The 27,398-nt window shown below is 50.2% G+C and overlaps 1 protein-coding gene across 1 annotated transcript; it reads right to left on the bottom strand.

Moving 5' to 3' along the window:
- Positions 1–2,678: 2,678 nt before the first annotated feature.
- LOC109762224 (probable ubiquitin-conjugating enzyme E2 18) lies at positions 2,679–6,986 on the bottom strand. The gene is made up of 6 exons (XM_020321039.4): positions 6,781–6,986; positions 6,549–6,652; positions 6,256–6,358; positions 6,090–6,153; positions 3,108–3,196; positions 2,679–3,033 (listed from the first exon to the last, which is right to left on the bottom strand). The coding sequence occupies exons 1-6, from the start codon at positions 6,814–6,816 to the stop codon at positions 2,938–2,940; spliced, it is 492 nt and encodes a 163-aa protein (XP_020176628.1). The 5' UTR covers positions 6,817–6,986; the 3' UTR covers positions 2,679–2,937.
- Positions 6,987–27,398: the final 20,412 nt, after the last annotated feature.

The following is a 27,398-nucleotide window of genomic DNA, read 5'->3' as shown; positions in this document are numbered from 1 at the left end:
TGGGCCTTGAACTGCAAGTTTTCTGCGAATCTAGCTTCACATAAAGCCTTGACCGATATGTGGCTACCGTGGGTCTTCCCCGGGGGTGGAGCTTATGCGTCATACTCCGAGACCTTTCATGAGTTTACTAGAGAGAACCCTACTCTCATAGATTGCAACGTTTAACAATCAGACTCATATAGGTGCGTTCTTCAAAAGATGTTCTGCAGGACGACATCTCTGCTTCAATGAACCACTTAGAACACATTAAGATATACATCAACCTGCCATGCAGATTAGGAGAGTATTGCATCTTCATGAAGTGGTATTAATAGTAAGGATACTCTCCTCTCAGTTGGCCAACAACTTGTCTTCCACATCTAATTCACGGGATCTCCGATCACATAGACTAGGTTACCACTGTGAACAACTCATATTGTGGGTCTCATACCCATCTCCCTCGATGCATTACCTATCACATTACGTGATAGACCCTTAGTGAAAGGATCTGCCAGATTTTTAGATGTTTGGATATAATCCAATGCAATAACTCCGGAGTTTCTCATTTTCCCGACAGACTTTAACCTTCTCTGAATGTGTCTTGTTGACTTCATGTTTTGCTTTGAACTGCTCACTTTCGTGATTACAGTTTGATTGTCGCAGTTCATAAGGATACCCGGTACAGGTTTCTCAACAACCGGCAAGTCATTCAAGAGCCGACGAAGCCAATCTGCTTCGACCGTAGCTGTATCTAGTGCTGTGAGTTCTGCTTTCATTGTTGACCTCGTTAAGATGGTATGCTTGCAAGACTTCCAAGAAACAGCGCCACCTCCATGAGTGAATACATAACCGCTCGTGGCCTTTATCTCATCAGCATCTGAGATCCAGTTTGAGTCACTATACCCTTCAAGCACCTTTGGGTGCCCGGTGTAGTGAATTCCATAATTCGCAATGCCTTTCAAATAACGCAAAACTCTCTCCAGAGCTTTCCAATGCACATCTCCTGGTTTTGAGACAAACCGACTCAGTTTGCTAACAGCGAAAGAGATGTCAGGTCTTGTAGCACTGGCTAAGTACGCCGGCCCGCTCGAGCCACTCTCCATCACTCGCCTCTGCCTCCTCTGCCCGTCTTTGCGAGCACGGCCCTCCTTCCAGCTCCCTCCCTTTGCTGCTCGCAGCTATGGAGCCGGTGGTGCATGGCCGCCCCTCTTCCCTAGATGTCCACTACCCCATGGTTGATGACCAGAACTCGCTTGTCTGCCTCGTCAACATCACTCCCCCTAGACCTGCCTTCCTGCCATGGCTCAAGCGTGTCCTTCGCCACCACCTGGGTATTACGGCTGTTCGGTTCGTCGGCAGTGCGGTGGGCACCGTCTTCGTGGTGTTCCAACGAGAATCCGAATAGGTGGCTGCTATGAGGGCTAGCCCTATCTGCTTGGACAACCGCCCGATCTGGATCCTTCCGCACAATGCGGGGGACAACGCTTTCTCCTTCTCCTACCGTCATGTGGTGAGCCTGTCCTTGGAAAAGATGCCGCTTGAGCTGTGGAACAGGAGGGGGGTGGCGGCCAGCGTCGCCGGCTTCGCCAACTTGTTCAGGCTCGAGCACGCCTGCCTCCATGACAGTGAGTTCTCATGCATCTTCGTGCTCGTCAAGGTCGAAGCACTGCACCACATCCCACACCACCTCGCCTTCCATCGCATCGATTGCAACGGCATCGACGCTGACGTCATCATCAACGAGATTTGGGATGTGGTCCGCTCGCTTGGTGCCCCCACTGCTCCTCCGCATCCGGCCGGCCAGGTGGGGAGGAGGGTGCCAGCGGCTCCCGCCATCCTAAGATGCCGCGGCGAGGTCATGCTCACCCGCGGTCCTCCTTGAACGTCGCAGATGGAGGGGAGGGCATGGCGGATGGGTCTTGTCCATCACATCATTCTTCTAATCTAGGTTTATTTCTGGTTTTTTTTATATTTATAGGAATTTTTGGCGCCGGGAACAAGTCAGGGGGTCCACGAGGCGACGACAAGGCAGGGGGCACGCCCTAGGGGGGGGGGGGCGCCCTCCACCCTTGTGGATGTCTCGTGGCTTCTCTGGTCCATTTCCGATACTCCGTGGGCTTCTTTTGGTCCATAAAAAATCGTCGTAAAGTTTCAGCTCGTTTGGACTCCGTTTGGTATTCATTTTCAGTAGAACTCAAAAACATGGAAAAAAGAGAAACTGGCACTAGGCTCTAGGTTAATAGATTAGTCCAAAAAATAATATAAAATGGCATATAAATACATATAAAACATCCAAGATGGATAATATAATAGATGGAACAATAAAAAATTATAGATACATTGAAGACGTATCAAGCATCCGGAGAGGTGTCTCAGTCATGTCTACATAGTTCTCGAACCCGTAGGGTGCGGGTCCGCACGCTTAACGTTCGATGACCTCTGCTGTTGGAAACACCTAAAACTGGTTTTTTTGTCTAAAAAAAACCTAAAACTGGTTTTGGGTCATCAAATTATAGGGCTGTGTTGGATACGCTCTAAAACTGGTTTGGGTCGCTCTTAGGATTACAAATTTACGATTCAACATTGAACCGATTATGATGTCTACGGCAAAAGGTTCTAGAATATGAACCTTCGCCGATGTCTAATCAAATGATCACGAAATCAAGCAAACAAGGCCCAGCCAGCACTTGGTGCCTCTATTAATAATAAGATAACACTCGATTACTACTTTCATCATATCAAAAGGGATAACAGTTGGTAAGCACGGGAGTTGATACAGGTGCAGGTTCATCATGTACAAAACCACATACATGGGCATGTCAATTTGCCGCCAAATAGATGGCTTGAAATACTTGCCTAAATAATCTTTTTCATGAACGACGCACGCCATACTAGGGTAGGCAGGATGATGATGTATAAGAGCTGCTGATGCCGGGGGAAGAAACCAGCTGGGGCCCATCACACTTTGTCATCATGAAACCACCACCTCGTTTCCTTCGGCGACCTCCCGTTGCGGCAGTTCCTGACATAGCGATCGTTATCAGATGGGCGTTCCTGCATGCAAACAATATGTACAGTTAGATGACCGTTCATTTAGACTGTAGATAGTGCAGAGGGGGCTGGGTAACCTTAGCTGGTGAACTTGACAACATGGACAAGATGCTGATGCACACGGAACTGACCGTCATTGCTGGTGACCATGAGTCATACAATATATCTGCAGAAAAGTGGATCGTTAGAAAGCTGGTGTCTCGGCACATGAAAATGCACTATTGTAGCAAAGTCAAAACATGGCAGTTGTTAAATAAAACTAGACACGTCGATAGATACTCAAGAACCCACAAAAACAACCTTACATTGAATAGGTTTATAAAATGATGCAAAGAAATAAAAATGGATGAAAGAGCTAACTGTTATGGCTCAACCTTACATTAATAAACAAACTAAGAGGCAAAAGGTACTGGATGTTCACCAAACGTCCAGATATCTATTGGTCTTAGAAAGACATGGCTTGACAATATAGTGAGCTGTCTTATCTCATCTTTAAAAAAAAAAACGCTATATGTGAATTGATCAAAGTTGAGCGGAATAACGGGTAAGTAAATAGACTGGGCCAGGAAGACTTGTGACACATGGTGTGGGAATTCACTGTAGTACATATGGACTTGTTTGTTTGGGCTGCAGCTTCGACCGAAGCATCTATAGACTTGCTGCGGTGGCAATCGAGGAAGTGGCTGTGATGAAGGTTAACTGTTTGGCAGCGTAGCTGCGGAAGCGGTTGTGAGCTGGTGAAAAGGCTGAAATACCGCCAGAGTGCCCAGATCGGTGTGATTTGCCGAATCTTAGTTAATAGCTTGTTTAAATGGTATTTTGACCAACAGTAAATGGTTTTTTTATTATATACTAATGTATAAACTACTACCCCTGTTTATAAATATAAGACGTTTTGGCAGTTTAAATTGAACTGCAAAAACCTCTTATATTTAGGAACAGAGAGTGTATTTCATAATAATATTTCTCTCCTGCTCAAAGATGCATAAATAGAATAAACGAGAGCACAAAAAATTTATTGTCATGTCACTTGTCCATGTAGTTAATAATTGTCCGGCCAGTGAAGGGTGGTCGATGCAAGGACGGCGAGGAGCGGTGGGGGGTGCAGGGATGGCGACACGAGATGCGGGGAGGCAGCAGTCGAGATGGGGGCAGTTGGAAATAATCCAACTTGTTCAACTTGGATTTGAATCAGGAACGTATAGTTTCAATACTATGATTAGCGAGATTATGTGGGTTCTGGTACACGTGTAGTACCTGTCTAGTACTTGTAGGTTTCCTAGTTGAGAGTCCGGTTAGGATCAGTAATTATGATCAAGGTTGTCCGGTCGTTAGTTTAGGAAAGTGTCGTGCATGGCCTGCATCACATAGCAGTGTACAAGAGAGCGGAAGCATTCGTGCAAGAGGAGGCTGGGGCGCTGGCTAGGTTTGCTGCTGGGAGATGACAGGGAATCGGGGCGCTTGGGGGCAATTTATCTATAATTTGTGAAATAAGACAGGGTTACCGCTAAGAGCCACGCAGCTTCGTGCAGGAAGTTACCCCCGGATGTGCTTCGTGCAGGAAGCACTTGTGGCTAGCCAGCGGGCTGCAGTTTGATGTTTTTTTCCAGCTTCCACTTTCTTTCATGAGAAGCTGGTTCCTAAAGCTCAAACAGACGGAGCCTATAGCAAGTTTGTTAAAGCTAAATATAGTTATTTCAGAGAGAAAAAGAAACGGAAGATCCTAGTGACCGTCAAAATTTGGCTACAGCAATGCAAATATATGCATACTTAAATTTCATACTTGACATGGTCAGTGAAACTAGGTTCATGGTTAGCCATAGCTCGGTCATTTGAATGAAACAATGTTTGTCCATTTGTGAGACATGGTAAAATGGGAAAGAGCCTAAGTTACATGGTTTGCCCAAAAACAGATGTTCTTTTACTCTGTTTATTAGGCTATATGTTCTTTTACTAATAATAGAAGACATTTCTCAGGTATACAGAGGTTTAATAGACAACATTATTTATTCATCTGCATGATTCAGTTCATCAGTATATTTGATCTATGCTGGCATTAACACAGGTAGCATTGTACTGGATAATCAATTAGCGATGAACTATCCATCCAGTCCATAAAGGGCACTACCAAGGTACTGGTCGGATGCCAAGCTGCAAAGATGAAAATTATAAGCTAGGAGGTTGTGCTTTTGTCACAGGTAAATTGTCGTGGCTATAAGCATCTTGGGACTTGATGCATATAAAACTAATGTATGATGGTCACAAATCTTATAGGATGTTTATTAATACTTTTGTTTAAGTTACTCAGCAGAAGAATATTAAAAAAAAAATAGTGGATTTAGTTCAGAGACCCATAATTTAATACCATAACCTCCGTCTTAAGAAAATTATGTGTGCTATTAAATTTCCTCTGTATGTATCCAAGCATATTGGTGGACCAGGAATAACGTCATATCAGTACATATTTTTAGCTTTTATACACGTTAATTTAGAAGCAGAGCAAGGCATCCGTCCATGCATGGGTCATATTAGGCCTGGGCATTCGGTATAAACTGAAAATTCGGTTTCTACCATTCTTTTTTTTTAATTCGGTTTGCAAAGATGGAAACCGAAAAAGTCAACACAAAATAGGAAACCGAAAATTTGGTTAACCGACCTTTTCGGTCTGGTAATCGGTTTATACCATATTCGCCAAATAAACCGAAAAGCAAGCCACAACAGCTTGCCAGCTTGGGCCTTGCATACGTGCATGCGGCTTGGCCCATGTTTTTTCTGTCGCGAACGCGCGCGCTCGAGGCTGCCTAGCGCGGGAGCAAGGCTAAAAAAACCTAGCGAGGGGGCAGCTCGTTGTTGGCTGTACGTTCACGCGACCTCGCCTATTGGCCCACCCATAGGTGATAAACCATTAATCCACCCGATAGATGGTCGAAGATAATCTTATCAATCTTGAGTGTTAACACGAAAAGGGTAGTTAATGGACTTCCATATGCCACTCAAGCGTGCAAAAGCATCAAACACAAAAACTAAACACGTATCAAAAGGAGCAACAAGAATTATACCTAGACAGATGTGCCCATTGCTGTAAATGTGCGGATGCATCGGCGCCGGATGCATAAATATAACCTGCACCAAAACATCCATCAGAGCGGTCCAAAATAACGCAAGCTCTACGCGTAAGGTACGAGCTAAAGGAAGTAGAAAGAACAGGGGATCTCTCTCTCTCACCTGTGGAGCCTCCATGGGGTACTGCTCCGGGAAGTCAACCTGCAGCCGGTACGTCTCGCCGGCGTAGAGCGTCCCCTCTGCCCCCGACACCTCGATGACCCACCTGTTGCCGTGCCACCCATCATGATTTTCATATTGCCTTTGTCCGGTATATAAAACAGATTACGAGAATGAAATTGTATTGTAGCCAAGATAAAAGGTCCGCAGCGGATCAATACTACGGCAGACCGAACGGGGGGACTGGATTGGTCGGGCGGGGAGCGGGGGAGAGGGAAGGGTGTAGGGGCAGGCACCGCTGGAGGTTGTCGGAGACCTTGTAGGTGAAGCCGCCGGGAGGGCTGGCCTGCCACTCGCCGAGCTCCTTCTGCAGCCGGAGGCACGCGATCTTGCTCAGCACCTGCGCGCGAACAGCAGGGTTAATTCAGCCGAATCGGGCGCGAGGCGAATCCGGCGGGGCCGGATCGGAAGGGGGATCGACGAGATTGGGCGTGGCCCGGGGGCGGGGCGGGGGTTAGGGTTTGGTACCTTGCGGGAAGGGGAGGAGGAGGCGGAGCTCGTCATGGTGCGCCGCGCGCGGTCTCGCCGAGGCCGGGGAAGGGGGGAAAGGTGCGGTGCGGGGAATACGTGGGGTGGGGTGGGTTGGTGTAGCGGCGAGGTGCGACGCGACGGGGATGCCGATGGCGGAGGAGCTCAAGTGGCCGGCTGAAAAGACTCGCCGCTCAATTCAACGCTTCTTCCTTTTGTGATGAGAAAATATAATAACTCGACGCTTGTGAACTTCCATGCGTTGGGACTTGGGAGACCTGGTAAAGTGGGCCGGCACCACACGCCCGGCCCGGCCCGGCCCACGCATAAACATGTCAGGCATGGTAGGTCCCACCTAGACATGTTTATAAGTGGGTTGTGCCGTGCCAGCACACGGGCCCATGCACGACTCATGTACTAAATGGGCCCGCCCATGGCACGTTTAGTCCTAATGGGTCGCGTGCTATGGATTGTGTTTTTTTGGCTATTTTTGTTTTTGCATATTTTTTCCTATAGATATTAAAGGATCCTGCTGTGTCGGCACATGTGTCTGGCCTCACAGCCGTGCCACGTGCCAGGCACGGCCCACTTAGCCACATGTCGTGTCGGGCCATCACGTACCAGGCATACGAGCTAGTGGGTCGACCCACGTGGCCAAGTTTGGTTGGCATAGGTGACCAATGGTCAGGTCCGGGCCCGACATGACCTGACAGGTGCCTAAGCGGGGCTGGTCAGCACGGTCCATTTATAAACAGGCCACGTCATGCCGGCACGTGGGCTTCACCTACCCTAAAACACATGGGCCTCACCTCGGCGGACAAGCACGACACACATGGTAAATAGGCCAGTCCGACACACGGATCGGCCCGCATGCTTTTCAACCTTTTGAGTTGTTGTTTGGCCAATTTTTTCGTCATTTTTTTGAAAAATAATAGAAATAAAAAAAATAAACGGGTCATGTCGTGCCGTCACGCATATCTCACCTCGTTGAATGAGACGACACACGGCATCCCACGGGCCATGCACAACCCATTTAATCGTGTGATGGGTCGGACACAATACATGTCGGGCATGCATGCTCATGGGTCGGGCAGTGAAAAACGACATGTTTGGCCAACTATAGTTGGTGTAAGGCATATTTCTCCCTAAGTGGTTTTGGTGATTGATGACAATGCATTTGCGGACTAATCGTGTGCATTGAGCATTTCAGATATCTCATGTCTAGGCACAAGATGATTCGGTGCCCCTCGGAGCCTATCGAAGACGGTGTTTCTCTATGTTTCTTTTTGGTTGATTTGAGTCGTAGGAAAGCCGTACTATTAAGAGGGGGTCCGCTTCGGAAAGGTTAGGGTGGAATCAACACGTACACATCTGTTCCTTTGCATCACCTTTCCTTCGCTTCATTGGAGCACCGGTCGTTTTCCCTTGTCGTTGCGAAGATGAAGGCCTCCAAGTGCTATTGTTCTGTGGCGTGCGGTAGTACTGCTCAAGGGAGCAGTAGTACTGCAGTGGCCCACGGTAGTACCGCCCTTGGCAGCGGTAGTACCGCGTCGTGCGGTAGTACAGTGCCCTCTAGCCTAGAACGGTGGCACGCGCGAAAGTAGGGGCGGAAGTAATTTTTTACTTCCGCACCCTACGCGGTAGTACCGCTCCCTGTGAGCTGTAGTACCGTGCCGGATTTTCGCACAGACCGAAACTCAGCGGAAGTAGCCACGGATGTAATTTTATTAGTCCGTGTCTTCCCAGCCCAGAGTGAACCCTGCCTTGCGGTAGTACCGCAAGGGCGCGCGGTAGTACCGCTCCGGCGGTTCTACCGCTCGTTGCTTACGCAACAGGGCCTCGTCTGGCCCCTGCCGCACGAGCGGTAGTACCGCACTGCCTAGCGGTAGTACCGCACGCCCGTGCGGTAGTACCGTGGGTATGTGTGGTAGTACCGCATGTCGCGAGCTGAGTAAGTGGGTAACGGTTGGATCTTTCCTCCCACTATATAAGGGGGGTCTTCTTCCCCAAGTTGACTATCTCTTCCCTCCCTAAGCTCCATTGTTGCTCAAAGCTCCATTTTCGCCCGATCCCTCTCCCTAGCCAATCAAACTTGTTGATTTTCTAGGGATTGGTTGAGAAGGCCCCGATCTACACTTCCACCAAGAGAAATTTGATTCCCCCACTAATCCCTTGCGGATCTTGTTACTCTTGGGTGTTTGAGCACCCTAGACGGTTGAGGTCACCGCGGAGCCATATTCCATTGTGGTGAAGCTTCGTGGTATTGTTGGGAGCCTCCAATTAAGTTGTGGAGATTGCCCCAACCTTGTTTGTAAAGGTTCGGTCGCCGCCTCCAAGGACACCAATAGTGGAATCACGGCATCTCGCATTGTGTGAGGGCGTGAGGAGAATACGGTGGCCCTAGTGGCTTTTTGGGGAGCATTGTGCCTCCACACCGCTCCAACGGAGACGTACTTCCTCTCAAAGGGAAGGAACTTCGGTAACACACCCTCGTCTCCACCGGCTCCACTCTTGGTTATCTCTCACCTTTACTTGTGCAAGCTATATTGTGTTGTATCCCTTGTTTGCTCTTGTACTTGTTGTTGTTGCATCATATAGGTTGCTCACTTAGTTGCATATCTAGACAATCTACTTTGATGCAAAGTTTAATTTGGTAAAGAATAGCTAAAAATTGTTAGTTGCCTATTCACCCCCCTCTAGCTAACTACATCGATCCTTTCAATTGGTATCAGAGCCTCGTCTCTTTATTAAGGACTTTACCGTCCGAAGAGTATGGTTGACACCGTAGACGGCGGGGAGGAGCACCCCGGTGTGATTCCGTCCTCGTCTACGGCCGACGGGGGATCCTTGGTCTCTCGTGAGGAGTTCAATGCGGCTTTGGACACATTGAAAACCTCCATGATGACCGAGGTTGAAGGCATGTTCAACAAGTTTTTAGAAGGCCTTAAATTATCCACCGCACCAATGAAAGTGGGTGATCCCGCTAACAAGGTGACGGATGCTAACTCCGACAAGGGGAAGCTATGAGTGACAAAGTTCCTTCATCTAGTGGTAGAAGTGGAAATGGCATCTTTGCCCATGTTGAACCTCCACTTACTTATGGAGGACCGGTTCCCTCCACTCATTTGAATCATGTTGGTCCTCCTCCTAAGTTTGTGAAAAATGAGGATTTTGCCTCTTGGGTCTATCGCTTTAAACGTCATTTAAATCATAGTAATACTAATCTTTGGAGAATTATTGAGCAAGGTTTCTACCCGCATGACCCAAGCAACTTCACCCCTAGAGAAGCAGCAGATAATCAATTCAACGAGTCCGCTCTCTTCATCATCCAAGATGCAATTCCATCCGAAGATATTGCGCATCTCCGACCTTTCACCGTGGCCAAGGAAGCATGGCAACATGTTGTTTCCATTTACAAGGGAAGCGCAAGCATTCAACGCTCCAACTATGAAGTGGTGCAAGATGAAGCCGATGAGTTTGCGATGAATGAAGATGAAGAACCTCGTGAGCTCTACCGGAGATTAACCACTCTCGTGATCTCACTCCGAGATCATGGGAGCAAGGATACGGATGACAATTGGATCAAGTGCAAGTTTCTCAAGGCCATGATGCCCTACCATAAGGCCATGTCATCCGTCAAAGGCCGGACTTTCATACCTTGTCCTCAAGTGAAGTGTTGGATGAGTTTGTTGCTATGAGAATCTTGGACAAGACCATCAACAATGCGGTGTTGCGCTCTCAACGGGTAAAGAAACCCAACCTTGCTTTGAAGGCCAAGGCTAGTGTGGAAGGAGAGGATGAAGAGGAAGAAGAGGAAGAAGAGGAGAGTAACCCCGAAGATACAAAATATGCTTATCATGAGCACATGGCTCTCGCTTCAAGGCAATTTTGGAGCAAGAAGAACTCAAGGCACAACTTCAGCAAGAACAACTCAAGTGGCGCCAAGGGCAGCAACATGTGAGGACATGCTATAATTGTGGCAATGTGAGCCACTTTGTTGCGGAGTGCCCATATGAGAAGAGGGAATACAATGGTGGCAAGCTCATCTGAAAAGACAAGGCCAAGTCCTTCCCCAACAAGAACAACTTCACCAAGAAGACTCCTTCCAAGGGGTTGGTGGCACAAGAAGAATACAATGAGGATGATGATGAATATGAAGATGGTGAGACGGTTGCCATGGCCTCCGCTGCCATTGCGACAACTCCACGGGTGTCCCTCTTCGACTCGCCCAATGAGAACATCACCGCCAAGTGCCTCATGGCTAAATCCACCAACAAGGTAACCCCCAACATCAAAACTACCATCATTACTAATCCTTCCTTGACGGATTGCGTTGATGAAAATGAGGGGTCGAAGGAGGAAGAAAATGAATTTGAGTCTTTTATGAGTAAGCTCAAGGGGAAACCCAAGAAGCACTTCGTTGCTCTCTTGGAACAACTTGGTGAGGCCAATGACATGATCGAGGCTCACGAAGAAACCATCACTAAGATGGAGGGGCATAGTCGTGACTATGCCGATGAGATATCAGACCTCTCTAATGCGCTTGAGGAAGAGCGTGATCATCATTTGGCTCTTGAGGAGTCACACAATGATGATCATGCTAAATTAAAGAAAGATCTTGATCATGCACTTTGTTTATCTCGTGTGCTCAATTCTGAGAAGGCCAAACTTGGGGTTGATCTTTCTAGACTCAAGGAGGAGTTTGATATACTTGACAAGGCTCACAAGGCCTTGAAGGGTGCTCATGCTAGCCTCAAAGAGTCTCATGATCAACTCCAAGTGAAGCTAACCAAGGAGAAAGCCACATTTCCTCATATGGTTTTAATTGATCATGCAAATGCTACTAACCCGTGTTGTGAGCATGTGCATCTTGTGGAGGAGAACGCAAAGTTGAAGGAGCAACTTGAGAAAGTCCTTGTGTCTTGCATACAAGGTGAGAAGAACCTCAACAACCTTTTGAGCAATCAAAAGGAAGTTGTGGGCAAGGAGGGAATTGGGTTTGCACCCAAGTCCAAGAACAAGAAGAAGAATGACAAGGCCAAACGACCTCCCCTCTCAAGCAAACTTTTGTGAAGGAGGGAGAGGGTTCTCCTAAGGAGAAGAAGAACAATGTGAAGGGTGGTGGTGTCAAGAAGGGCAATGCCACCCCTTCCAACAAAGCCGGTGACTTTAACCCTTCTTATGTGTTATGCCGTGCTAGTGACGGGCATGTTTATGCCAAATTTATTAGTTCTCCTTATGAGTATATTGAATGGTCTATTTGGGTTCCTAAGACTCTTGTTACTAACATCAAAGGGCCCATTACAAAATTTGGTACCTAAAACCAAGCATTGATCTCTTGTAGGTGTTTGCTCCGGTGTGGGATCATGGTTGCTCGATAGTGGAGCCACAAATCATATGACCGGAAGCAAGGACTTGGTGGTGGAAGTGCACAAGATTTCATCTATGCCCACCAATGTCGAGTGGGGTGATGCCTCATCTTGTAAGGTATTGGGTCTTGGCAAGGTTGTCATTTCTCATGATCTCACGATCGAGAAAGTCATGCTTGTTGAGTCCCTTGCATACAATTTACTTTCCATTCATCAACTTGCACTCATGGGCTTTGCCACTTTCTTTGATAATGATACCGTGGCCCTCTTATGGAGCAACACTCTTAAAGTAGCCTTTGTTGGGCAGGTCAAGAACGGTCTTTATGTGATTAACTTTTTGGAGCGACCCACTAAGATCGCGACATGCCTAATGGCTAAAGTTGACGTGGGATGGCTTTGGCATCGCCGTTTAGCCCATGTCAATATGAGATCTTTGCAAAGTATTCTCAAGGGGGACCATGTCCGTGGACTAACAAATGTTAGTTTTGCCAAAGATCGTGCTTGCAGTGCTTGTATCGAAGGAAAGATACATGAGAAGGCTCACCCTCCCACGACTATCATCTACTCGAAGAGGCCCTTGGAGCTCCTTCACTTGGATCTCTTTGGACCTCCATCCTTTGATAGTCTTGGGGGTAGAAAGTATTGCTTGGTGATTGTTGATGATTATTCAAGATACACTTGGGTATATTTCTTCAAGAGGAAGAGTGAGACCCAACAAACCGTCATTGACTTTGCAAATGAAGCTCAACGTCAACACAATGCAAAGATCTTGACGATAAGAAGTGACAACGGCACCGAGTTCAAGAACTACACCTTGGATGAGTTTCTTAGTGATGAGGAAGAACCAGATGTTGATGGATGCAACAAGGACCATGACGGCGGAGTTCAAGTCTCCATACAACTTTTGGGCTGAAGCCATCAACACCGCGTGTCATGCATCCAATCGGCTCTATCTCCGCAAAGGCTTGAACAAGACTCCATATGAGATACTCACCGGCAACAAGCCCAACCTCAAGTACTTTCGGGTGTTCGGGTGTAAGTGTTTCATGAAGGAAATATGCCCTAGAGGCAATAATAAAGTTGTTACTTATATTTCCTTATATCATGATAAATGTTTATTATTCATGCTTGAATTGTATTAACCGGAAACTTGATACATGGCTGAATACATAGACAAAACAAAGTGTCCCTAGTATGCCTCTACTTGACTAGCTCGTTAATCAAAGATGGTTAACTTTCCTAACCATAGACACATGTTGTCATTTGATGAACGGGATCACATCATTAGAGAATGATGTGATGGACAAGACCCATCCGTTAGCTTAGCATTATGATCGTTTAGTTTTATTGCTATTGCTTTCTTCATGACTTATACATATTCCTCTGACTATGAGATTATGCAACTCCCGAATACCGGAGGAACACCTTGTGTGCTATCAAACGTCACAATGTAACTGGGTGATTATAAAGATGCTCTACAGGTGTATTCGAAGGTGTTTGTTGGGTTGGCATAGATCGAGATTAGGATTTGTCACTCCATGTATAGGAGAGGTATCTCTGGGCCCCCTCGGTAATGCACATCACCATAAGCCTTGCAAGCAATGTGACTAATGAGTTAGTCATGGGATGATGTATTACGGAACGAGTAAAGGGACTTGCCGGTAATGAGATTGAACTAGGTATGATGGTACCGGCGATCGAATCTCGGGCAAGTAACATACTGATGACAAAGGGAATGACGTATGTTGTTATGCGGTTTGACCGATAAAGATCTTCGTAGAATATGTAGGAGACAATATGAGCATCCAGGTTCCGCTATTGGTTATTGACCGGCGATGTGTCTCGGTCATGTCTACGTAGTTCTCGAACCCGTAGGGTCCGCACGCTTAATGTTCGATGACGATTTGTATTATGAGTTATGTGTTTTGGTGACCGAAATTTGTTTGGAGTCCCGGATGAGATCACGGACATGACGAGGAGTCTCGAAATGGTCCAGAGGTAAATATTCATATATTGGAAGGTGGTGTTCGTGTCGGATGTGGGGTTCTGGCAAGACCCTTAAGGTTCGAACACTGGGGTGCGCACGAAGATCTACTCCCTACCGAACTACGCCCACAACCTTGCCGCGGATCTAAGCTAGCATGATGAACAACATGAGAGACGCGAGGTTTATACTGGTTCGGGCCACCGTTGTGGTGTAATACCCTAATCCAGTGTGTGGTGTGGTGGATTGCCTTTTGGGCTGATGATGAACAGTACAAGGGAAGAACAGCCTCGCAAGGGGTGTTCTTGTGGTGGTGTGATGAGCTTCACCTAGGCTTTAGATGATATGGGGTCGGCCGTCCTACTGTGGTGGCTAGCTCTATTTATAGAGGCCCTGGTCCTCTTCCCAAATATTGAGCGGGAAGGGAGCCAACAACGGCTATTTTGAAAGGGGACAACTAGTACAAGTTATCCTGACAAAAGCAGTCTTCGCCTGCCAAAGGCTCGGGCGATGACGCCGTCTTGGGCTCCACGGTGACCTCCGTCCTGCCGCTCTGCTGGTCTTGGTCTTGTTGCACCGATAAGGAAACCTTTGCTTGATGCCTCGGTACTCCGCGCCTGCACTTGCCCCCTTTGCACCAAAGAGGAAACGAGGACACTGCGCAGGCTGGCACCCACCTGGCCTTGATCGTCATGGCTTGCGTCATGGGCACCTCACGAGGTACCCATCACCTTGATCTCTCCGCCTCCTCGCGAGCCTGCCTGGTGTGGCCGCCCCTGAGGAGGCCTTGTGTCGTCCGCCCCGCGAGGCTTGGCCCCTCGCGAGGGTCTTGAGCTTGGGTTGATGATGATGGGCCGTACTGGGCTGCTGGTGAGCCACGCTGCAGGCCGCAGGCAGGCAAGTCTGGGGACCCCCGTTCCCAGAACGCTGACAGTAGCCCCCGGGCCCAAGGTGCGCTCGGACTTGTCTTAGCAGCGAAGCCAAAGGGCAAGTGCAGAGAGACGCGGGCCCCAACAGCCTGCGGTCTTGGTCGACGCATGGCGACTTGACTAGACGTGGGCGTCTCCACTTCCCCACGCCGCCTCGGCAACTGCCCGACTGACAAAAGGCTGGTCTGAGTAAGGCCTGCCCTCATTGCTCTCCTTCATCTTGCTCCAGATCCCCTTCCTTGCTCCCTCGCTTCCGAAATCTCCAGATCTGCTCCATTCCTTCCCCTCCAGTGAGCCATGGCGCCACGCAAGGCTAAGGCCGACGCCCTGCCGGCTTGGTACTCGCCGGCCCTGGATGCCCCCAACATGTCGGAGAAGAATCTCGCCGCTACGCGCCTGATGACGGCGGTGGAGGGTAGCGAGATGGGGGTGACCGAACTCCGGGCCAGCTCCGCCGAGCCAGAAGCTAAGGGGAGCACCTTCTACCCCTTCTTCATGAACGCCGTTGTCGCTGGCCTGGTTCCTCCCTTCTCCGAGTTCTTCTACACCGTCCTCCGCCATTGCAGGTTGCAAGCCCTTCATCTCCATCCCAACTCCATTCTCCTTCTGTCGATTTTCGCCTACTACTACGAGGCGCACGTTGGGGTGATGCCGTCTATGGCTCTGTTGTGCCACTTATTCTCCCTCCAAATCAACAGCGACCATACCTCGGCGTGCGCCGGCTTCGTCGCGTACTCCAAGGCCAACGCGATCTCGAAGACCGGGAAGAGGGCCGACGGCTTCCGGAGCAAGTGGGTCATGATGGACGCCCGGTGTATCCACCCCCGGCTGGCACTGCCAACGGCGCCGCCCCAGCCTGACAAGGCATGGTCTCGCGCGAAGCTTGAGGACAGGCGGGCGAAGTCGGTGCTGGAGAAGATGAACGCCGATCTGAGGCCGGGCAACGTGAAGGCGGCGAAGCTGACAGGGGCCACGCTCCTGAGGGAATTCCTGACGCAGCGGGTGGCTCCACTTCAGGCGCATCCGCACCCTTTGTGGACACTTGGTGGCACGGACGACGATCTTCGCCTAAGCCTGGTGGCCTTGGCCGACGAGGATCTGGTCGCGGCTCTCCGCCTCTTGGTTGGAGACGACCTGGAAGGCCTGGAGGGCGCTCCTGCCCCCTGTTCCTCCAACAGGACTGGAAGCAGGTCATGGATGCCATGCCTACCTTTGATGGGCGCGGCCTAGTGCCGGCGGAGCCTCTTGTGGCTCAGGGGGCGACGGCGCCGGTGGATGTGTCCTTCGGTGACTCCCTCGGGGAGGAAGAGGAAGGCGAGGAAGAAGAGGAGTGCGACTCGGAGGCGACCGCTGAAGGGACGGGGGAGACTTCCGCCTGGCGCAGGGCCAGCATCCTCTGCACCCTGCCGGACGACGACGAGGCTGCTCAACCCGCCCGTGATCCTGAAGAAGGACAGGTCGGTGCTGATCTCCCAAGGGTCCGCTTCTGCCCAGCTGCTCCCTTTCTTGGTCGAAGCGCTCAAGGAAGTTGTGACCGGCGTCGGTCCCATGGCCGAGGTTGAAGCTCGCGTCCTTTCTTCTGTAGCGCTGACGCGTGTCTTCAGCCACGTCTACCTTCGTGACCCCGGCGCGAACCTCGACGAGCTGCTGGAGCCCGTGGACGACAAGCGCTTCGCCGCTGCTGCTGAAGCCGTGAAGGGCCAGGTGGAAGGCCTATTGGCGAAGTTCCGCGCCTTTGCCACTGTGCCCAGGGCAGGCGCTGCTGATCCCGCGGTCTCGGGAGGTGGAGCTGGTGAAGGCAACACCACCGCGGAGGTGGGGCTCCTGGCGAACGACGGCGCTGCCCAAGGGTGATCTTCTCGCGGCTTCTTTCCTGTTTTAACTCCTGCAATATGCACCGTGCCTCATGGAGGCGTTCAAACTTGCATTTGGTATTGCGAAGACAATTATGGTCTGTAATATTTGCTTCGAAATCTTGCGGTTTCCTTCCTATTTGCTTTATGTTCTACGTCGGCAGAGCCCGGCCCCGCGCATACCTCAACCGCCGTTAGCCCCGACCGGATCACCAGGACGGGACCAAGGAGTGAGGGGCTACGTGACAAGTTAGGCTCCTGAGTCGCGATACTCAGGAGTCCCCCTTGACGCGCGAACAGCAAATAGGGAGGGAGTGTAGGAGTGGATATTGCGTTCTACGTCGGCAGGGCCCGGCCCCGCGCATACCTCAACCGCCGTTAGCCTTGCGGAACTAAGGAGTGAGGGGCTACGTGACCAGTTCGGCTCCTGAGTCGCGATGCTCAGGAGTCCCCCTTGACGTTCAAACGGTCTTCATACCTTGGCTCCGCTCGGGGGGGTGGGGGGTGACGACCAGGTCCGTGGGACCTGGCTGGGTGGTGTGTGCTCGGGCGTGACCCGAGCGCAGCCCTCGTGTCCAGCCCCCTCACGTGACGCTCCCGAGGGGAGGGGTTGCGATGAGGCCGGACACTGAGCTCTGGGCTCCCTGAGGTTGATACGGCCGTGGGGCCGCCCTCAGTTGTTTATCACCAGCGCAGAGCATGGTGCTTCCGTATGTGCACGGGCATAGCCGCTCCTCCCGGAGGGGGCCCCCGGGGCGTGTACAGCCCCGCCCTGACATGTGGCTTGCACGGCAGGGCACGAGGTGTATCTGGGCACTCATGAGCCAGCGCGGGACTCATGAGGCCCTACCTCAAGGCGGGTTGCTCCTGGTCTTGAGCCTTGGACGGCTGTGTGTTCCTGCAAGGTGGTTAGATACAAATGCTCTACGTCCTTAGGTCCAGGCCCTCGAGCGAGCTCAGCCGCTGCTGGTATGCCAGGTCGCAATGCTGTGTACAAGGCCAGGGGTGAGGGCTGGAGAGCCAGTAAGATCTCCTGAGTCGCGATGCTCAGGAGCCCCCCTTTTAACGCACAAGCGATTTGCATGGGGGCCCGTGATAGGCGGCAGAAGATATTCATAGGCAGGTTAAGCATGAAGGGCAAATCAACTTAGATAACCGCAGAAAGGATACATGCCACTGGAACAGGCCCAAGCGGCTTGGGGATGTTGCAACCCGAGGGGCGCCCCCAGCAAGGTAGACTGAAAACATAAGCAAAAGGGATACACGCCACAGGGACGGACCCACGCGGCCTGGGAATGATGCAGCCCTGAGGGCGCTCCCAGCTGAAATGAACTCAAGAGATGTCACCTGGTACCGATGTAGAAGGGGTGTTGGAGTAGCTGAAGATGCGCAGCGAAGGGGCCGACCCTCACGAGCCACCGGAGCCCCGAGCCTCGGGAGGCTCTGGGGGCTCAGGCGGTTCTTCGAGGACCACCTCCATCTCCGCCAGGACCCCGTAACGCCTGGCCTCCTGAGCCGTCAGAATGCTTCGCAGATGGCGCTGGCGAGTAGCAGCCGCGTTCGGCAGGCCAAAAATCATGCGAACGTAGCTATGTGGCGGCCCCTCGCAACGTCCCACGCGCGAGGGCCAGAAGCGCTCCTGAGACGCGGCTCGGTTGAGCCCTGGGTAGTCGGTGCAGACGCGCAGCCCGCCATCCTCGCCTGGACGGGGAGCTACGCCAGGCAAACGGCGATCGCCGCGCATGGCTCTTGCTTCCTAAAGGTCCTGAGTGGTCTTAGCGATGAACTCCCACGGGTTGGGCCTTCCATGCCCTGAGACTTCCTGAGGGAAACATGCTGCGAAGCACGCCTCCAAGTGGTGCCCGAGCGTCTCCCTCGTGACCTTGGCAAAGTCTGAGGCCCTCCAGAAGAGAGCCCCCGAGCCCTACCCGAGGAGGGCGCCGGGCGCGCCTTCCTATGCGATGGAGGGAGGCGCCCCTTGCACGGGCGCGGATCCTAATGCAACACCTCCTGAAATGCCAACCTCATGAGGCCTTGAGCCGGGCGATGTCTTCTTCTTCTTGGGGACTGCCTCAGGAGGGTTCTTGCCCCTGCTGTCCGGGTCCTCAATTGATGCAGCTTGGAAGGCGCGTTCGAGGGAGCACACCGCATCTCTCTCTTCACAGGGGACCATGATGATTTCGTGTGACACCCAAATTTTTATTTGGATTTTTCAAATATTTTATTTGACTTGAGGGAGGTGATTTAAATTTTCTTCAGAAGAACTCTCCCTTTCAAATATTTTTTTTATGGCAAAAGTTTTATTTGGATTCACCCAAGATCTGTTTCTGGTCTTGGAGGTTCTTGCTTTTCTTTTGGACTCAAGACAAAATACTTTTCACTTGGGAAATGCCTTTTGAAAATCTCTTTGAAATTTGCACTATGGCTTTTGGAATAACCCTTTGCCACTTTCAACAATTCCTTCTTGCCATGGCCTTAGTGCAAATCCTCTCTCCTAACCCTTCCCTCACCTTTGGATCATGTTTGGCATAAAATCCAGCAAGTTGACCCTCCCATATATCTATTTTCCATTTAAATCTTAGTCAACTAAATTTCTGCCTTCTCTTCTAGCACTTGGAGATTTACAAAGGAACTCCACTTTCTGTCTTGATTTTTGCCCCCAAACCTTTTTCCCCTCCTAGTCCTTTGAACCCTCAACCAAGATCCATGAAGATCCACTGGTCTTCAGTTCAAAATTTTCAAACTACACCTGCTGCAAGTTTGGACCAGATTTGTCAAATTTGGTGAAATTCATTCAAAACTTTCTCCAAAAATTCCAAGTAAAATCAGGCAGCCTCTGGGTGCATTGAGTGGTCACTTCACCAAGTTACAGCCCCAGAAAAATTTATCTCATAGCCAAATCTTTCTGTCGAACACCTGCAGTGCATGGTCATTGTCAAGTTCAGAGATTCAGAGAACAGTTCAGTGGCTTACTGTCGTTTTCTTCAGAGAGGGTTGTCGATCTCGATAGTGCCCCGATGTCGCCTTGCTCCTCGTCCCCTCCCTCTTGTTCCTGCACCGCACGAATGCCTGGCACCTTGCGGGCGTCGGCGACGAGCAGCAGAAGGTGCGCCGCCCCGTGACCGACGCCAGCGGCGGCTTTGCGGCCGCCAGCGGGAGGCACGGCGCCGACGACGCCACCCAGCGCCGCCCAAACCACCGGAGCTCGCCGCGTGGCCTTCCACTCCCCCGAACGTGCTGCCACCCTCGTCGTGAACCGCAGGGCGCGGAGCGCGCTCTCTGCCGCCGTCGAGCCCGTGCGGTCACCTCACCGTGGACCGACGCCATTACGCCAAGACCAACTCCGTTTAGCTGTGGAATGACTCCAGTAACCTCCACTGATGCTGCCTGGCCACTCAAACCTCCTGCCAATCCACTGCTCCGCCGTAATCGCTCGCCGGAGATTCTCCGTTCACGGCCACCCCGTTGATCCGCCTATAAATAGAGGCCCCGAGCTTCAACTTGAGCACCCACCATCCCTGCACTCCCCCTAGAGCACGCCTAGCCACTGGAAGAACCCCGAGGAGGTCTCCTTCCTCGACTCCGGCCGCCGCGACCCGCCACGGGATCCAGCTCGATTCGCTCCCGTGCGTGCGCCCCCGCCTCCCTTCTCTTGCCAGTAGCTTCACCATGCATCCCTCTTTCTGACCCGCACTTCAATTCGAAGTTTGCAGCCCTCCACCGGAGTTCTCCACCACCACCCGAGCCGCCGCCCGCCGGAGAAAGTGTCGCCGTCGACGTGGTGCTCCCCGTTGGTCGAGTCCACCACCCACCGACGCGGAAGAAGACGCTGAAGCTCTTGGTACCCTCCGATCCTCCTAACTCGCCGTGGTTCGACGCCGGCGTCCACCGCAGTCTTCGGGCGCCGGTGAGCTTTTCAAACCTGACATGTGGACCCCGCATGTCAGCCTCTGTTTTATTCCCCCTCGAACCGTTTTCTGTTGGCGCCTTCGGGCAAATACGCTTTCCCTCTTGAGCTTGCGCATTTCCAATCGAACCGTTTTCTGTTTTGTCAGTTAAAACCCTGGAACTTTTCTGTTTCATTACAGATAAGTCCCTGGACAGAAACCTTTATAACTTTTTAATAAAAAGGAATTTTTGAGTGATCCTTTTTCTGACAATCTTCAAATTTTGTCTAGTTTTTTATGGGATTTATTTGAAAAATATTTGGAGAAGTTTCTGTGCACCCATTGGTTTTCACTTTAGTACCCGTTTTCGTGATCGCCGTAGGTTCCGGAAGAGGTGACGGAGCCGCGAACTTCGCCAAGCTAGACTCCGACTTCTCCAAACCAGGCAAGCATGTTTGAACATTTGATATGATGAGTGTTTTGCATGTTTGCTTGAAAGTTTGTGCGTGGCATATGAGTGTCGGTAAATACCTCGTTCCTTGTAAGGCAACTACCCGCATGTTCCAAAGTTGCGATGATCTCTGATGAGAGATGGCCTAATCATGTGGTGACATGAAGGGCAGCAAGGTGGTACTGTTGTAGCATACCAGCCTTGCGTCATCCAATTTTCTCCGACGTTAACATGGACGGAGTCATGTTATCGTTCTTTTCCCGCATGTTCCATAGTTGCGATGATCTCTGATGAGAGATGGCCTAATCATGTGGTGACATGAAAGGCAGTGAGGTGGTAGTGTTGTAGCAGGCCAGCCTTGCGTCATCCGACTATTTCTGACGTTAACGTGGACAGAGTCACGTTATCGTTCTTTCCCCTTTCTGTGCTACCACATGTTTCATTTGCTAGGATGCGGTTTAGTAAGTTGGTAACCTCTTTCCGTGAACACACCAAACAGAGAGGCCGGGATGATGGTACCTTGGCCCAGGATTAAAGCCAGTCATCCGGTCAGGGGGCATGGGTGTTTCCGGTTGGGACCGAGAGGGGGGGCACCCCCTTAGAGCGCGCGCATAGAAATTTGATCCCATGCTACGCGAGGTTGTAGCCTCCCCGTCTCAAGGTTTTTCTTGAACGTTGCTGAGGGTGATCCCTGGCTTCGGAAGGATGAATTGGGTGTGTACTGGTTAGACGTGTTTCTTCCAAAACACCGTAGACGGAACTAGTCCCCGTGACTACTGAAATCCGTTGGCTGTGGTTAAGTACAAACTCTGCAGAGTCAATTCCTTCCAAATCATCATATCCATGATCTAGTAGTGTAATCATTATATCCATATCTACCCGCGTGGAAAACTTGTCCCCGGTGAACAAGCTCAAGTGATAAATCCAGATTTATTGTTATTCCTGTGGATGGACTAACTTTATTTTTGTCTCATGCTTGTGATAATTTATGTTCCCGAACTATTGTATTATTGAACTGTAATATAAGCCCTTTATGTGATGTCGCTCAGACGTCCGACTGTGGCATGCACTGCCTTTGTTTTCTGTTATAAGCCCTTTATGTGGTGTCGCCCCGACGCCCGACTGTGGCATTATTATTCCGCATTTTCCGCTCGAGGAGTCTTTCAGACACTCATTTGGCACCAGTATTACTATTCTGCATTTTCCGCTCGAGGAGTCTTTCAGACACTCGTTTGGCACCAGTATTACTATTCTGCATTTTCCGCTCGAGGAGTCTTTCAGACACTCGTTTGGCACCAGTATTATTATTCCGCATTTTCCGCTCGAGGAGTCTTTCAGACACTCGTTTGGCACCAGTATTACTATTCTGCATTTTCCGCTCGAGGAGTCTTTCAGACACTCGTTTGGTACCAGTATTACTATTCTGCAGTTTCCGCTCGAGGCGTCATTCAGACCCTCGCTTGGCACCCAGTATTTATTATCTCTAGGTCTGATCGCACTGGTTAATTGTTCATATGCTTCATGTTTACGTTTGTTATATCTTATGTCCGAACTGTCTTGCGAGTACTTTCATAGTACTCACCTGGCTTGTTGATTTGGCCAGATGTTGACGAAGGCGATCTCTTGGATGAAGAGTTTGATAGCGCGTCCGACGCCTAGAGGAGTCCCAGTCAGTCCTGCGCGATCCCGGATTTTGGTCACTTGTTTTGTATACGCTTCCGCCACCCGCAATAAGTCTCCTCGAGCCTCACTCCGACGCTCGAAGAGCTGTAGTCTTCTGGAATCATATCACTCGCTTCGCGGTGATATTTCCACCACCGTTATTATCGTGAGTTAGTAGTTTGCCACCCTATCCGCCGTCTTGTTTTATCGGCGTGCATGTAATAGATTGTTGGGCAGTCTCCGCTTAACTTTGTATTATATTCAGTACTCCTGGTATTTTTCTTCTGTGACCAAGATATTGTCTACCAGTGAGAAGGAATTCTTCCTCGCTGGTCCGTAAAAGGGATTGGTCTCTCAATAATTATTTTATTGAAAAACTGGTCGTGACAAGCTTGGTATCAGAGCCAGGCTGACTGTAGGAAGCCACTAGGTGCGATCGCTAATCAGTTATTAGCGTCTTTTGTGCTTTTTCAGCATTTTGCAATTGTAGCTATTTTCTGTTGGTCATCATAAATTTATGACATGACTACTCAGAATTTTTGCCTACTTTTGTAGATGGCTGGCAGTAGCTGTGAGAATCGAGTGTTCACGAACATGCCCGAGGGGTTTGTCAAGCTCCTCGTCTCCATCACCAAGCTCGCGATCGGGCCAGCAGCTCGCCCGGAGTTCACGCTCTACCAGCACAAGCTCAGTGACGACGTGTCTATGCACCAAGCCGTGGTGCAATTCAAGGGAGGACGTTCTGCAGCTCGCCACTTCCGTTTTGTGGGAAGGGCCATGCCTACGGAGAGGCATGCCATGCAGATGGCTGCCCGTGAGGCGATAGCTCGTCTTCGGGACATCCTTCCTACGATGAAGACTCGTCGCTACCGCTACCTCCCATGCCATGTGCCTTACACCAGCCACTATGCGTTCGCCTGCCATCGGGGAGAAAGAGATGAAGCCATCGAGATGGTTGTGGAGTATCTCAAGGCTCTGGAGGAGTCTTTCGACAACCTCGTAGATGATCTTGTGGCTGCCCGCATGGACTTAGTCCGGGGCGGTCCTGCCAGCAGGAAGGGGCTCCTCCACACGGCGCCGCCTCTGACATTCGTCTCGTCTTCAGCCTCGTATGCACCGGCCGTTTTGGCCACTGCTCGCCGTCTGCGTACCACTGAGGAGTTCGACCGAGTCATCGCTCCTACTCCAGTTAGAGCCGCACCGCCTGCCGCACCCGCTCTACCACCCGTCGCTCCCGCACCATCACCGCAGCGCAGCGTCACGCGCCAGGAGCCAGCTAGAGAGGAGGTGGAGGTTGATTCTCCTGGACCGCTGAGTCTTGCCATCGGCAAGGGGAAGGAGATCTTCACCATCTCCGACTGAGAGCACCGAGTAGCCGCGTGTTATGCCTGCTTGTATGATGTGTTGTTTTATCTGTACGCTAGTTTGTATTGGTGTGTTTGCTGCCTTCCGGAGTAGTACGCTAGTCTAAATAACATGTCAGGAATGTGTACGCGCATCCTGAGTGCTGTATCGTGTGTTTGCTTTTCGCATGTAAGTTTTATGTTAAGCAGACCTTCTCCGTGCAAAATCGTTTATGTTTTCTTGAAAAAAACCTTGAAGCCTTTTTAATTGTTGCCTTTGCAAGAATTTTCTTGTGCTACATAGTTTTTCTCATGGGCTTTGCAAATAATACCCTAGACTGGAAAAATGTCTCGCCCGTGGACTCGCTCCATGCCCAATCAGCCAGAAGAGGTTTACGGGACACAGACCAGCAACAATTTCACTCAGGGTCAGTCCAGTCAACAAGACAGCGAAGCAGCAGTGTCTCAAGTATGCCGTCTCTTCGAGCAAAGCCAGCAACAGCACCAAGAGATGATGAATCATGTCATCAATATGGGAAACCACCGTGAACCCTATCAACCACATTCCAAGTTATCTGAATTACAGAAGACTCGCCCCTCAACTTTTGCTCACACCGATAGACCGCTGGAAGCCGATGATTGGCTTCGTGAGATTGAAAGGAAACTGATTACTGCTCGGTACTCAGATCATGAGAAGGTGCTTTATGCACCACACTACCTTACTGGAGCAGCCGCAGCATGGTGGGAAAACTTCCTACACATGCATCCCAGGGAACACAACATCACCTGGGAAGAGTTCAAGGAAGGCTTCCGTGGGGCACACATCCCCAGGAGCATCCTAAAGATCAAGAAAAGAGAGTTTGATGACCTGAAGCAGAGAGGCATGTCAGTGACAGAATACAATGGTCAGTTTACCCAGCTGTCTCGTTATGCCTACGACGAGCACATGACAGAAAGCAAGAAGATGGAAAAATTCCTGGACGGCCTGGCACCAGCGCTAAGATGCCAACTGATTGTACACACCTTTCCGGATTTTAAAACGCTGGTGGACAAGGCCATCACCTTCGAGAATGAGCGCCGTAGTCTGGAAGATATCCGCAAGCGAAAGAGGGACAAGACGACTCTTGCTCGCAACAACCGAGGCAAGACTGAGGTCCCAAGGACAGACGCAAGGAGATCCACGACTACTGAGCCAAGGCCCGTCGGACAATTTCATGCCAGGGATAAGGAGTACCCATACCGTCCAGGGGTCACCTGCTATGCTTGTGGTCAAGAAGGGCATTATGCTAAGCAGTGCCCAAAGCCAAGGAACTCGGCACCCAAGCCAAACAATGGTGGAAACAATCCAGCCCCCAAGCGCAACAATTTCAACCCCAACAACAACCACAGGAAGGGTCACCTGAACCATGTGACCAGGGAAGAAGCGCAGAATGCCCCAGACATCGTGCTCGGTACGTTCCCTGTCAACACAGTACCTGCCACGGTTTTGTTTGATTCTGGAGCTTCCCATTCGTTCGTTTCGAAGAGTTTTGTTTCGCAACATGGTTTTCCGATACTTCCCTTGGAAAAATCTATGATCATCAAGTCCCCCGAAAATAAGCAAATCGCTCAGGGTTACTGCCAAGGAGTGGTCATTGAGTTTGAAGGACTACAATTCCACGCGAATCTCATCGTGTTGGAGAGTAAAGGACTGGATGTCATTTTAGGAATGGACTGGTTGACCACCAACAAAGGATTCATCGACTGTTTCAATCGGACCGTGATTCTCACTCACCATCACGGCAAAACTATAAGAGTTTCCGCTCAAGAAAGGCCACGATCACAGAAACCAAAACTGAACAAAATGGACATTGCAGAACTGAGAAAAGTTCCAGTGGTATGCGAATTTCCTGATGTGTTCCCTGAAGAACTACCAGGCATGCCACCAGACCGAGAGATAGAATTCAGCATCGAACTAGCACCTGGCACCGCTCCCATCTATAAAAAGCCGTATAGAATGGCACCCTCAGAATTGGTGGAGTTGAAGAAGCAGATAAAGGAGTTGTTGGACAAAGGATTTATTCGAGCCAGCTCCTCACCTTGGGGTTCGCCTGTGTTGTTCGCCAAGAAAAAGGATGGGACACTGAGACTGTGTATAGACTATCGAGCCCTCAATATGGTCACCATAAAAAACAAATATCCGATGCCACGGATAAATGATTTGTTTGACCAGCTCACACAAGCCAAGGTATTCTCAAAGATTGATTTGAGATCGGGATACCATCAACTGAAGGTACGGACAGAAGATATCCCCAAGACAGCATTCACTTCCAGATATGGGTTATACGAGTTTACAGTGATGCCTTTTGGACTAACGAACGCCCCCGCATATTTCGTCCACCTCATGAACAAAGTGTTCATGAAATTCATGGACAAATTTGTGGTGGTATTCATTGACGATATTCTGGTTTACTCAAGGACACCAGAAGAGCATGCTGAGCACCTCAGAATTGTTTTGGGAGAATTGAGGAAACATCAGTTGTACGCCAAATTTAGCAAGTGCGAATTTTGGCTAAGACAAGTTGGTTTCTTAGGCCATATACTGAACCAAGAAGGCGTGGCCGTAGACCCAGAAAAAGTCAAGGCCATACTGGACTGGAAGCCACCCGCCAACGTCACAGATGTGCGGAGTTTCCTAGGGATGGCCGGATATTACAGGAGATTTATTGAAGGATTCTCCACTGTGGCAAAACCAATAACACAGTTACTCAAGAAGGACAAGAAATTTGTATGGACGGAAGCATGCGAGCAGAGCTTCCAAGAACTCAAGAAGAAGCTGACAACCGCACCGGTCTTAACTATGCCAGACATACACAAAAGTTTTGAAGTATATTGTGACGCGTCCCAAAAAGGTCTCGGATGCGTACTAATGCAGGATGGCAAAGTTGTCGCATATGCCTCCAGGCAGCTGCGAAAACATGAGGAAAATTACCCAACACATGACTTGGAACTAGCAGCAGTTATTCATGCACTCAAGGAATGGAGGCACTTTCTGTTGGGAAATCGCTGTGAAATATATACGGACCATAAGAGCCTCAAATATATTTTCACACAGCCGGAGCTGAATTTACGCCAACGACGCTGGTTGGAACTGGTCAAGG

Source organism: Aegilops tauschii, chromosome 4, assembly GCF_002575655.3.
Source record: "Aegilops tauschii subsp. strangulata cultivar AL8/78 chromosome 4, Aet v6.0, whole genome shotgun sequence".
NCBI lineage: Eukaryota > Viridiplantae > Streptophyta > Magnoliopsida > Poales > Poaceae > Aegilops > Aegilops tauschii.
Note: the sequence above shows the minus strand (reverse complement) of the source record. Positions and strands in the feature narration are given on the sequence as shown.

Coding starts and splice junctions, on each gene's coding strand:
- LOC109762224 (XM_020321039.4), bottom strand. CDS start 6,816: ATGACGAGCTCCGCCTCCTCCTCCCCTTCCCGCAAG. Junction 6,359..6,548: donor GTCTCCGACAACCTCCAGCG/GTGCCTGCCCCT, acceptor GCACGGCAACAG/GTGGGTCATCGAGGTGTCGG. Junction 3,197..6,089: donor CAATGGGCACATCTGTCTAG/GTATAATTCTTG, acceptor ACTTTTCTGCAG/ATATATTGTATGACTCATGG.